Below are 13,495 nucleotides of genomic sequence, written 5' to 3'. Positions count from 1 at the left end.
AGGTCACTGAATTTAACCACCTATTAATTTTGAAGTAAACAGGTCAAAAGGTCAAAATCGGCCAAAAGGCCAATTTGGCCGAAATATATATATATATATATATATATATATATATATATATATATATATATATATATATATATATATATATATATATATATATATATATCGAAAAAAAAGGACATGTATATATCATCATATCTCAAAAAGTTGTGGACGAGTTATGACAAAACTAGGTGGATGAGTTGGTTTGGTGACATGAACAAGCAGTTTAGATTTTGGTTAAGGTCCAGCCCATCAGTGGGATACAAAACGTAAACTGTTCAGCCTGGTGTAGGTATGCACTCTTTCGAGTACCATTCTACTTTGTTCTGTTTTGCCAAGTGTCACTCTTTGAGTGATTTTTGGGTCGAAAAAAAATAAGTGACCCTTATTGTCAGTAATTCTGTCTGTTTGTTTGGATGTTTTTTCGTTTGTCATCAGCATAATTGGTAGTAAACGTGGGCGGATTTTGACCAAACTCGGGTGGTAGGTACATCTTATGACCGAGTGCTTTGGAAATTGTGATGGTTGCTAGGGACGCTTTGGTTCCCTAGCAACAACCGAAAAACCTTCAAAATCGGTACCGTTCACGCCGTAGCGACCAGGTGAGTGCATCGATACGAATGAAACTTTGCAGGTTCATGGTACTCAATGAGTACTACAACTTTTCCTCAGGACATATTGACCGATTTCGCTTAGGTCAGGGGTCAAAAGTCAATGAGTGCATTGTTCGGGCAAAATGACAATTTAAAGCATCCTTGCTTATACACGGGTTAACCGATTCAATTGCAGTTTCGTAAGTACTTAGTACTAGATTAACTCAGATCAGGGGTCAAAGGTCATCGGATGCTCGGTGACCCATCACCTCCTACCGGCTTGTTCATTTGTTTGTTGGTCTGTGAACAGGACATCTCAAATAGTTGTGGACAGATTTGGACGAAACTTGCTGGACAGGTTGGGTGTGTGACAAGGACAAAATTATTACATTTTGGTGAAAATTCGGATCCATATCTGGATACGAGAAATTTTTTAAGTGATTCTTCACCATTGAGAGATAGGGCCAAAAACGATAAATAGCACGATATCTCAAAAAGTTGTGGATGGATTCAGATGAAACTTGGTGGATTGGTTGGGTGTGTAACAAGGAAGAACTGTTAAACTTTTGGTGAAGATCCAAATCCGGATTCGGATACTAGAATTTTTATAGTGATTCTTCACCATTGAAAGATGTGGCCAAAAACTATATATATATATATATATATATATATATATATATATATATATATATATATATATATATATATATATATATATATATATATACACACACACACATATATACACACACACACATATGCGCACACACACACATATATATATATATATCATGATATCTCAAAAAGTTGTGGATGAGTTATGACAAAACTAGGTAAGGTGACAAAGATGGTATGTGCTCCACCAAGTGCTGTTCTAGTCTGAAAAGTGTCTGTGTGTTCGCTTGTTTACTTGTGTGTTTGACTTATATGCACTCCTGAACTGCTGGACGGATTGACATTAAAATTAATGGTTGTACTTGAGTGGTGTACGGGATGGTTTTAGGCAGGAAAGAACAAAATCATGCTCCTGGAAGTGGTCGGAGCCGGTATTATGTCATCATAAAACGGCATAGACATCATAGAAGTGGTGGAATCAACCTGTCCAAAGTAGTGGGGCAACTTATCTAAATATAGCATAATAATTGTGCATTTTGTGAGGAAAGCACGAAATTTGGCACACGAGTAGCCTAACATATTGTTACGTTTGAGGGGGGGTATGCATTCAAAGGGTAATTAGGATGTTTAATTAGGTATGCCATGCTGTTCGAGTGTACCAGGATCTCGATGTAATAAGTAGCAATTCAGTGGTGATAAGTTGTCTAGTAAATGTCCATTTCTTCAAGAGGGAAATGGTAATTGTCACGTAATTAGATAGGGATACGGGATAGGGTAAGTGTGTCTGCGTAAACCCCTTTTAGTATTCTCTGGAGGCTTGCCGTGATGTCACAGGACAGTGCTGCGAATGGCTCCGCCCCGTGATCACGATTGGCGGAAGGCGACCGTGGAGGGCCAATAAACGGCTCGATTGGAAGTGACGAGGACGGGAGCATAAAAAGGTTCTGTTCGGGGTCGAAAAGGAAGAGGAAGAAGATCGGGACCGTTTTTTGGGGTGGAGGATGTTGTGCTGGGAGCGTGCTTGTTGTTGCGCTGATTCGGCCCTGGTTTCTTCGTGTCTTGTAGCCTTGCTGAGCCTCGTGCCTCACCTTGGTTGGCTCTGGGGTTCTGCTGGCTCGGAGTACGGGGTCGAACGGCGGGCGGACCTGCCTCCCTCTCCTGCTCTCGGTTTGGCGCCGGAGCTGGTTCCCTGGCGGTTGTGAGCGGACTTGGGCCAAGACCACGGTTTCTCCTGCCCCCCTGACGAGAGCAAGGCCAGCTCGTCCAACGCCAATCCAAGGACTGTTGCGTCCACACCACGGTCCAGCCTGACTACCAGGAATAGCTGCGGTGTGTGTGTGTGTGTGTGTGTGTGTGTGTGTGTGTGTGTGTGTGTGTGTGTGTGTGTGTGTGTGTGTGTGTGTGTACCTGGCGCCTTAGAGGGTTTGAGATTTGTCTTTTCATTGGAATTGTCTGTGTTTTCCCCACGCCCGATCCCACACCATCCCGTCGAATCGCCCCGGATCCCTCTTCTTGCCGAGTCTTGTTATTTTTGGTTAGAGCAATAAACGTTATCAACTCGGTGAAAAGCGACTCGTGCCACCTTCCTCGTCCCGTTTGCGGTAGAGCGATTAGAACCGCCATCTTTGGGTTATAAATAAATAAACCGCCTCCATCGTTTCGGCTCATTCTACGTTGGCGGGACTGTTCAAGTCCCGTGAACGTCACAATATTATGAACAGATTTGGATATTGGGCCATCTCAAAAATTTTGATGGCAGTGGAAAATGGCTGCCACAGCCATCAGCGGCTGAATTTGAGATGGCCCAATATCCAAATCTGTTCATAATATGATAGGCTACTCGTGTGCCAAACTTGGTGCTTTCCTCACAAAATGCACAATTGTTATGCTAAGTTGCCCCACTAAAGGGACATTTTCTCTGCTAATACTGCCTATTATGTTTAAAAATGTTATAGTGAATGATGACGTACTTAGCAAATGAAAAATGTTCCCATCAATCATTTTCAAAGGATAACAACCTTGATGATCATCGTAATAATTATTTCCCATTAATTTCCATTTTGATCCATATTACAGTTTTGCGAGTCAGTACAAGTTATAGAACACTCAGAACAATGCATCACTGTTGTCAGAAAATACTGTTGGCTGTGCTGGAGCATGTCCTTTTTGAGAAGGTTAGATTCTCCTGCAAAGCATTCTCGTAACTTACCGATTTTTATGGTGTCAAGTTATCACCCTATGGGGAATTAAAAACTGCAACGCTTTGAAATTCAAAACAAAGCTGCTTGTTATTACCAAAGAGACATCTGCCCGATTCTCATGCCACATGCAATTGAGATCAAAGGATTCTACTCCAGTTCAAATTCCCCTTTACTGGTGCATTTAGTAGTATTCATTGCAGAGCATATCACATTACCATATTTTCAGGAAGACACTACCTGTCTGTTGAAACTTTTAAAATGAAATGCTTTCATAAAAGCAGAAACTTTGCAATTCCAAAGAGGTAAATCCTCATCTACTCTTCCAAGTTAAACTTCCAATAACCTTTTTATCTGAGTGCATTGTATATTTTGATTTGATGAGTGCATTTCAATTGAACCATAGGTCATTGAAAAGTAATTTCACGTGGATAAGCAATTTGAGTATCAATGCACAGGAATGGAGTAGTGTGGCTTTGTGAAACAATAATACGTAGAAGCATCAGCAATTGGATGTTGAGCATCTCACCTTCTCATGCATGACAAAGTCTGCTGCATGCTTCTTTTGGATGCATCCCAGCCTTGTCTGCTGTGATCTGAGGATGATGGGTCGTGGCAAGCTGCCAACAGATGCAGTGAAAGCAGGAAGGGCTCTTGTCTGGGGTGAATTTGAAGGTGATCTCTCCTGATTGCTTATCTGGCTGAGCCCAGCCTTGCTGGATAGGGAGGGTGACGAACCAGAAGCCGCTTTGGGTCGCCCACACTCCACAAAGCGAATGCTCACGACGGCAGTGGTCGCAGAAGAATCACAACTTGTCCTGTTTCTGCTCGACACTTCAGCCTCCAGGAAAGGGTTTGATGCGGATAAAGGCTTCACTGCTGCCACACGATTGCGATAAAACGATGATCCACGTGGAGCAGTGAGGGACTTTGGACCATCACGAGCTGAAAGCTTTCGCCGTATCTCTCCCGGCCTCGTGCTGCGAAGTGAAGCACATTTCAACCATCGTGGAGAACAGAGTCCCTTGTCGCGATGCGGTGTACCACCATCACTACCTGCCTGATTCCGTGGAACTAAAGGTCTACTCTCTATGGACTGAGGAGATCCTGGGACACTTACTGCTACAGAAGCCAAACCTCCAAGCCAGGGCCGACCTTTTACAGTACCAACAGCACACCGCCCTATGCTGCTTTGATTCTCCATTCCCTGTCAAAAGCCGGTCAGCATGGGTTCTTGCCTGTCAGTTTCCAGCTCCAGCCACTGTGGAAAACAGAAAGTATTTCTTCATTCGGCAACACAATTGTTACTGATAAAACGGTCAGCATACCAAGCATCAGCATCGTAACTGCGAACAAACAAGATTAAGCCCTCATTTGGCAAAATCCGTACTCATACGTTAAAATAAGAAACAAAACATTCCACAAGATGAAATGAAATGAATAATCCAAATGACGAAACTACTTGTGATAGCCTCACCCTCAAACAAGTCATTACAGTCCAAGGCTTGTTTCAAGCCAACCATAAGAACTGATATCGCATCTCTTCATTTGTATTGCTTAAAAAAAAATTAATTTAAGAAAGATTCTGTGCTGTGTCTGGCATGTATCATGACATTTATAACTGGCATGTAATCAGCCATTCGACAAGGAATTCTCCAAGAATGCAATGGAAATCACCACGTCATCTCTTCCCCAGTACCAATTAGGTTATGCTGAACTACTAATGACTGACCTGATTCTTTATCATCAGGGAATGGCATTTAACAATTCTCTCTTCAGTTATATACATTCAAACTTGTTGTCTTGATGTACTAAAAAGTTTTAACCCAATAGGTTTGCATGATTTTATAAGCACACAAGTCAACGTGTGACCAATGCAGCATCCTGACTGTGATAATACACTATGACCTCCTCTTTTTGAATGATGTCATGGATTGTTTAACATTTCGAAACGAACGTTAGAGGATGACAAAACCAGTTAAACAGTAGGGAACATCAATTCGGAATCGTCAGTGTGTCAGCTTGTCGTTATATCCCATCATGTTAAAATTCGACAATTATCTGGAGATATATCTGAACCTTATCGAATCAAAAATGGCTTGGTCAATGTCAATCAAATTTTAATTTTTCACATGTGCTTAAAGTACCTAGAGTTAGGTCAGTGATTTGAAATAACCCTTCCTCCCCCCCCCCCTTTCTGCGATGGTAGGGCCCGGAACCCAGACTATATGACTTAGAGGCAGGCACGCTACCTCTCAGCTATCCTAGGCTGATGTGAGTGTTATTAATACGAGTGCGTGACCGTAAAAATTAATTAATTCATTCATTAATTGATAAATATTCAAACCGCGAGCAAGAAACAACAACCACACAGGCCGTTTCTTCGCTCTCGCGTGCCCCTACGTGCGTGGCCCGGAAGTTCGCATATTATTCACAGTTACGATTATTCGCAATTTCGTTTTAATGCTCAAATATTCCATTAGTGCCAACGTATTTTGCCTTTTCGCAATGTCATCGCAAGGGAAAACAAAAAGAGAAGAGAAGAGAGAAAAAAATTATTCCTGGTTCGGAGCACACCAGCTCACTCTGATGTTATCGAAAGTTATGCACCGTCTAATATCAAAACGATCATAACTTGGGGCATTGTGTTTATCTATAAATGTGCATAAGAAATCGAGAAATTATTAGAATACACGAAGTCATCACTCTCCGGAAGCCCGTACGTTGTAACCCGTAATGGGGACCGCGACTGAGCTTCCCTTCCCCATCGGCCACGCCCACGCAACAACGTGTCTTGTCATTAGTTTGGTAAATAAATGGCCATAACTTGGGAGGCACTTGTCCGATTAATATCAAACCTTGAAAAGGCACATCCTCAGGTCCCCAGCAATATACCTGGCAAGTTTCAATTAGATCGGAGCAGAGGTTGTCGAGAAACAGCGGTCACACACACACACACACACACACACACACACACACACACACACACACACACACACACACACACACACACACACACACACACACACACACACACACACACACACACACACACACACACACACATTGCTGGAATTCTTCTTCTTCTTCTTTCGGCTGCTCCCGTTAGGGGGCGCCACAGCGGATCATCCATTATGATCCGCATAGTGATTTGGCACATGTTTTACGCCGGATGCCCTTCCTGACGCAACCCTGGTCGCCTCTTACGACACAGGGATATGGTACACCTATTTTAACCGGGGTATACACCGGCCCAGTACACTGGTACTCATTTCGCCGACCTCGGAAGGATGACAGGCTGAGTCAACCCCCTGGTGTATTAATTCAGTGGCCCAACGGGGCTTGAACTCAGGACCTCTTGGATCCCAAGCCGCTGCCCTAACCACTGCGCCAACACCAGGCTCTCACACATTGCTGGAATTATAGATAGATTATTATTTCATTATTACAATTGGCTAAATTACTGCCTTCAATTTCATAATGTCTGCTGAAGATAACAAGTGCTGAACCATCTGCACAATTTTGTGTGTGATGGCAAGAATTATCTTTGGGGTGCAATTATAAAGTCACTTAACTTAAATAAGTTCCGTCTGGTCGGAGACCTCAGCTGTCCTCGTTAAATATGAATTATAGTATCTATACAGAGAGTATAAAAAGTCCTTGTGCAACTTTAAACTTTAACTAAAATGCACTCGAGGAAAGTACTGACTCATGCCGTTGTTTTTCTCCGAGTACAATACCACTCCAGAGGGTGTTAACCGATACTGTTGCATGGCTGCAGTGAGTAATTATCGTCCTGTACTCATTTTCATTTTGTATATTCCTTGTGAGTTCAAAGTTGAACTTGTCTGAGACATTCTGAATTCACAATATGAAGCTCTGTGCCAAAACTTGGCGATTCAAGCTCTCCTCATTGTCCAGTTTTTCTGCCGACAAACAGACAAACACAAATGGGATGATCGTAATACTCACACTTCCAACCTATGGCAGTGGCATAAATAATAACTTTGGATGTACACTACACATGATAGAAGCAAACTGTAAATGCCACATGAAAGCATAATTCAAAACGTTGTCTGAATGTTAATGTTGTTGAGTAAATCCATCCATCCATCCATCGGAACCATACTCTGTACAGAGCATCAATGCTGCGAAAGCAGTCTCCTGAGCTATTGGGCACAATCCTGAATGGTCACCACTCCAACATAGGATACTCAAATGGCTCAATCATCCCAGCAAGCTGGTACTCACTTTGCTAACCTCAGAAGGATGACAGGCTGAGTCAACTCCACCTGATACTAATTCAATAGCCAAGCAGGATTTGAACTCGGGACACTCGGATCCCAAGCCTACTGCCCCAACCATGAAGCCAACACCAAGCATGTTATATTAATGGATTGTGTCAATGTTTTAGCATTTAATTTCAGATGCTAAAACTTATTGAAAATGGTGCCAGTAAAAGAAAAGGTTAATTGTGTGTAATGGCTCGACGAACAGAAGTCCATAACAGCCATGAGAACAAAATCCACTGCTCATTACAGGAACTCATTTAACAAATGGATGAAACGTTTTGTAGAAACTGGGTCAGTGATTGACAATCCACGATTTGGGAGGCCTTGAATCGGCAAGAAGACTGTGGCCATTGTCCAGGAAATTTGAAAGGAACCTAATAAGGTCGTTGTGACATGCATCTGGTGAACTAAACATCCCTTAATTAAGAGTGCACAAAATTCTCAAAGTTAAGTTCCCTAAACATGCATGCTTACAAGATTCAGGTGGTTCAAATGGTACAGGAAGGAGGACTACCATGCAAAGTTAAACTTTTGGCAACAGTTGAAATTATTTTTAAACCCACAATTCCCCTGGGTGTCTTGATGAGTTGACATTTTCCGATGAAGCAAGAATCCACACCAGAAGAAAAGTCAACTGGCACCAATTTCTGCATTTGGGGGACAGGATACCTCATGTAGTCTGGAAACATGTAAAAGACTCAACAAAAATAAACGTCTGGTGGTTGGTGCACCCATTAGGTCATGCATCATTGGTCCTTTGTTTTTGGAAGAATCAAGTCAATGAGCATTACCTTGCAATGGCACAGAATGTACTTGCTCCTGAACTCCGTCAATTAAATCTTTCAGATGGCACCTTCTTCCAGTAATATGGTGCTCTACTATCCTGTGGATATGCAACAGTTTTTCAATGACTTTCAAGACAAATGGGTCGGTAGATGTGGACCAATTGTTTAGCCACCTCATTTGCCTGACCTATCCATATTGGACTGCTTTCTGTGGGGCTATGTTAAAACTGTTAAACTGTTGTCCACTCATCAAAATCACATTCTTAGGATGAACTTATAGCTGGGATCACAAATGCAATTCATGAAATCACTCAGCAACAACTAGAGAATGTTTACGATTTGAAGAATCGGGTTTAACGATGTATTATGAAAGATGGCGGTTATGTTGAAGCCGAGAAATCTGAACTTTATGAAATGTTTTCATATGCTGATTGCAGTTAGCTGGTATAATGTGTACATTCAAACTTGTTAAAGTTTTAATTTTCAAAAGGATTTTGTAAATATCATGTATAACAGTGATGCGGGTGGGCACGGTCAAATCTCCCACCCGAATGGTCACCGATTTAGCAACGAGTAGTCATTGGGACGACGTCATCTGCTGGGAAAGTCCAAAAGATCTTTACTTCAGTTTCCGACATGCAGCAACTCCATCGAAACTGTCGTCTACGATGAGTTCATCAGTTCAATAAGATGGGGGCTGAGTGAAGACCCTCGATGAACTCATCAAGTATGTACCCCCCTAACAACTCGCTTTGGTGCCAATTTTCAACAGCCTTGGATTTACCTGCGCTGCAGTTATTTGTCCCAATTCCGAACCACACACCAAACCAACACTTCACAAAACAGGGACCATGAAAAAAAGGGTTTATTAATGAGGGGGAAGGGAGAACAGAAAAGAAACACAACAAAAAATGAGAATTTGGTAGAGATTATATCTCCGCGTGCCTGGGTCAGAGGAGCGAGGGAGAGAGAGACAGACAGACAGTCAGAGACAGAACAGAGGGAGCAATATCAAAGAGGACGTCGTAAATAAAAACAAAAAAACTGCGACAACTGACCTGCCTACAATGTCAGAGCAACAAAGACCTTGTGCTGCAGCCTCGTCATTGGAGATTCCAATAATGCTGGGAGCAATGGATTCTACAGAACACAGGAGAAACAAATCTGATGCTGGGGTGCCAGCCCATCGTAGGGTCTTGAGTTTGAACCCAGTAGGCTGCTGAACTAACACTAGGTGGGGTTGACTCAATCTGTCATCCTTCTAAGGTTGGTGAAATGAGCACCAGCATGCTGGCAATAGGGACACTGCATATGTGGCATAGCTGTGTCCCTAACCAATGATGCAACCAGCAACCACAAGGCTGCACATGAGAGTGTGTTTACGTATATGGTTTCAATGGCAATTTGTTTATAATTCGAGGTAGTCTTACCTCAATGACAATGTAATTGAGAGGATATGTTTTTGTGCCTTTGTTCTGGATGAGAGTGATGCTTACAGACTTCCTGGCTGAGAGGAGATTACCAAAGGAGTACAGGCTGAAGAGTGTAGTCAGGGGAGAAGCAAAAATAGCAGAGAGAAACTCAGAGGTATGAAAACATGGGTACTGATGCCATCTGTTCCTGTCACCAAAGCAATCAATATCAATACATCAAATTTTTAGCATTCAACATCAAAATAATGGGGAAAAGGAGAGGGGTTCAGAGCCCCTGCATTACTGTCTTTGTTCTCTGCTTTCTCTAAATCATCTCTTTACCCATTTCTTCCACATCCCTCAACCGAACAACCAGCCTTGTATGTGATCTTTTACTGAATGCTTCCTTAATCAATATATCCATTTGTTTTTGCATTGTTTGTACATTTCAAGAAAGGAAATACCAGTATATTGATTAAGAGAAAAATATGTCACTGTCAATTTGTTTGAGTAAGGTGTAGAAATTTCCCCCTGTTAGGAAAGGTATGGCAGGATAGGAATAACTCGACGAAAAGGTGAGTTTGCAGTCCACGCAGGCAACGTTTCATCCTTGTAGCTACTCCGTATTGTTACTACCTCTGAAAATGTCAGACCACATTACATACCTGTCGTCGACAATATAATCGGTGATGATCGGGGTCTTTTAAAAAGTCAATCCGGACTTTTGGGGATTGTCAGAGTGGACCAACAGTGTGAGATGTACAAAACCAGTAAAGACAGATAGTCTGGTATTGCAAGTCTAATGATTACCAAGCAGCGCCCAACCAACCCGAAAATGGAAAATGTCACCTGTTGTTGAGTAGGTAATGCCAATCGATCATAACTCTTTGGGGTATATGCATGGCCATATTTTGTAATCCTGCTTCAGAAGTTTGACAGCTAATTTGTCACTACCTCCTAAAAACTGTAGACAGCCAGATGTCTGTCAGGTATTAAGACAGACAGGTATCGTGTGTGTGTGTGTGTGTGTGTGTGTGTGTGTGTGTGCGTGCGTGTGTGTGTGTGTGTGTTGTACTCACAGAGTACGTCTGGAAATGTCATGCTGCTGGATGCATAGCTTCAACTCTGTTCTTTAGACAACAACCTATCACCTTCTAAAATGTCACTAATGAAATGGCAACATCAGCCTGCATCTGTACTTTTGTCGTTCACACAATGTTCTTGGAAATGATTAAAAATAGAGGGGGTATTGATCTCCAGTTATTAGCACGTGACGCGTGATTCCTGATTAAAAATTAATTCCCGTCCAAGATGCACCTCGGATGTCCAAAGTGTTTGCGAGTGATTATTTATAAATAGCAACGGTTTTGTCTTATTCGATAAAATAGGTGAGTCTATCTTAAGTATTCTGTGGAAATTCTTCCTATTTCACAAAATGTCAGCATATCTTTCAGTGTGTGTGTGTGTGTGTGTGTGTGTGTGTGTGTGTGTGTGTGTGTGTGTGTGTGTGTGTGTGTGTGTGTGTGTGTGTGTGTGCGTGTGCGTGTGCGCGTGTTGTTTCCAGCTCCTTTCCTCAATACCTTTCGTTATAACAGTTGTAGCTGCCTTATATTTGCTGTGTTAACTATTCCCAGAATTATATCCACATCGATATTTCCAAACTCTCTCCTTAGTTTTAAACTTGAAGTTTAAAACGAGGTAGTACCTCCTACCCACTACTTTTTGGGAAATAATCGTTTTCAATACTCATCTCAGAGGTCTTATTTTAATATGAGACAGGAAGATGCGAAAGGATGGAGGGGATTAAGTGTAAAATGGCACGCTGCCACCTCCACACAGAGGTGAATAAACACAGACTGAAGATCAGAGGAGTCTGGACTTAGGAAGGTTAACAAGGGGGTGGTTTACAGGAGTAATGTATGGACAATGGAAGGGTAGGGGAGGGCCTGAGCATTGAAAGGGCAGGAGGTGAATGACCAGATGAAAGCCGGTGAAAGACGGAGAGGCCGTCTATGTTTGACACCAGAGAATCACAGACCTTGAGCCTTGGCCTCCTGATATGTATTGCTGATGACGTTCAGGGCTTTTCTCTGCATCACTTCAAGTAGTAGGAAATGAGAATCTTAGTTGCTGGCACATAGATGAGAGCGATACGTTATTGTATGAAATACAAATGCTTTATAAGTTGCAAGAAACTCAGAGGTATCGAGGAAGGACTTCGCTTGGTGGAGGACACCCAGTCTGTTGTACTTTGTTTGTCCTGAATATCTTTCAGCTTAATGTTCCTAACGCAGCCTTTCCTTTTATTGTGTTTGCAGAAGTATGATTGCACAGCTCTCTGGCTAATTTATGAGTAATTTGTCCTGAATTTTTCTTCGTTTATTGCCCACCAGAAAATGAAATTTATGAACCGCTTATATTCGAGGGTAATTCAACTTAAAACTAGAAGGGCACTTGGTAGAGCACATCCTTCCACCCCATAATGCCTGATCCACCAGAACATATCTGACCCAATACATTTTTGAAATATCATTTTTGAGCCCGATCTCTCAATGGTGAAGATTCACTTAAAAATTTATCAGAGTCGAATTCGGATTCAGGTCTTCACCACATTCTAATCAGTTTGTCCTGTCCACAACATTTCATCTGGATCCGTCAACTTTTTGAGATATCCTGTACACAATCAAACAAATAAACAGAGAGGGGTGAAAAAAACATAACTTCCGTCCAACTTAGGTGGTGAAGGTAATGATAGCACACATATGTTATCTATATTATAATAGAGATGTGTGTGTGTGTGTGTGTGTGTGTGTGTGTGTGTGTGTGTGTGTGTGTGTGTGTGTGTGTGTGTGTGTGTGTGTGTGTGTGTGTGTGTGTGTGTGTGTGTGTGTGTGTGTGTGTGTGTGTGTGTGTGTGTTTTGCCATTTTTCTCAGGGCTAGCCAAAAAGATCTTCGTCAAACTTTCAGGGGTTCATCAGTGAGTATCAGGGAGAGTTTGAGGGGGGGAAAATTTTCAAAACAAAACAGATTTTCTTTTTTTAATCACTCTTTAGTGTCTAAGCCTTTGTAGCTACAGGATGTGAAAGGTAATATTAAATGATCCTCGACCCCATTCCTTAGTGGGTGTAGGGAAGTGTTTTGGCCCCCACAAAAAATAGAAAATAAACAAAATTTGATTTCTTCAAAATGCCAACATGATTAGAATAACACCGGCAAGGCCGAGTACCCCTGCTGGTCATAAAATAAATCCTTCATTTTGTTTCTATCTTGTTGTGTATATTTTGCACACATGGACCATTTTACGATGATGTTGCTGTGAAAAGAAGCCAGGTCTGCAGACTACGAAATGCCATCGAACTCCAAAACAACAAATGCATGACTTGGTCTGCAAGTGAAAAACTGCAGCACAATGGGTAATGAAGAACAGTCTGCTTCTGCAGGGAGATATCTGAGATAAAGAGGAAATTTTAAAAGGGCCCGAGGCCCAAGGTCAACAACGAAGGTGGTATTTCTAAAATCCTCAATTTTCATCCAACTGACTTAAAATTTGAAGAG

The 13,495-nt window shown here is 42.0% G+C and overlaps 1 protein-coding gene across 1 annotated transcript in view; it reads right to left on the bottom strand.

Moving 5' to 3' along the window:
* LOC147026778 (PH and SEC7 domain-containing protein 1-like) overlaps nucleotides 1–13,495 on the bottom strand; it is a 411,551-nt gene that overhangs the window by 349,466 nt on the left and 48,590 nt on the right. Inside the window, exon 2 of the mRNA XM_085882586.1 lies at nucleotides 3,981–4,712. Within this exon, the coding sequence (XP_085738712.1) occupies nucleotides 3,981–4,655 (675 nt within the window). The 5' untranslated portion in view covers nucleotides 4,656–4,712. The remainder of the gene's footprint in view (nucleotides 1–3,980; nucleotides 4,713–13,495) is intronic.

This window comes from Eptatretus burgeri, chromosome 5, assembly GCF_056783735.1.
Source record: "Eptatretus burgeri isolate ZD-2024b chromosome 5, Ebu_testis_v1, whole genome shotgun sequence".
In the NCBI taxonomy this organism is placed as follows: Eukaryota; Metazoa; Chordata; class Myxini; order Myxiniformes; family Myxinidae; genus Eptatretus; species Eptatretus burgeri.
This window is presented reverse-complemented; position numbering and strand designations above follow the sequence as displayed.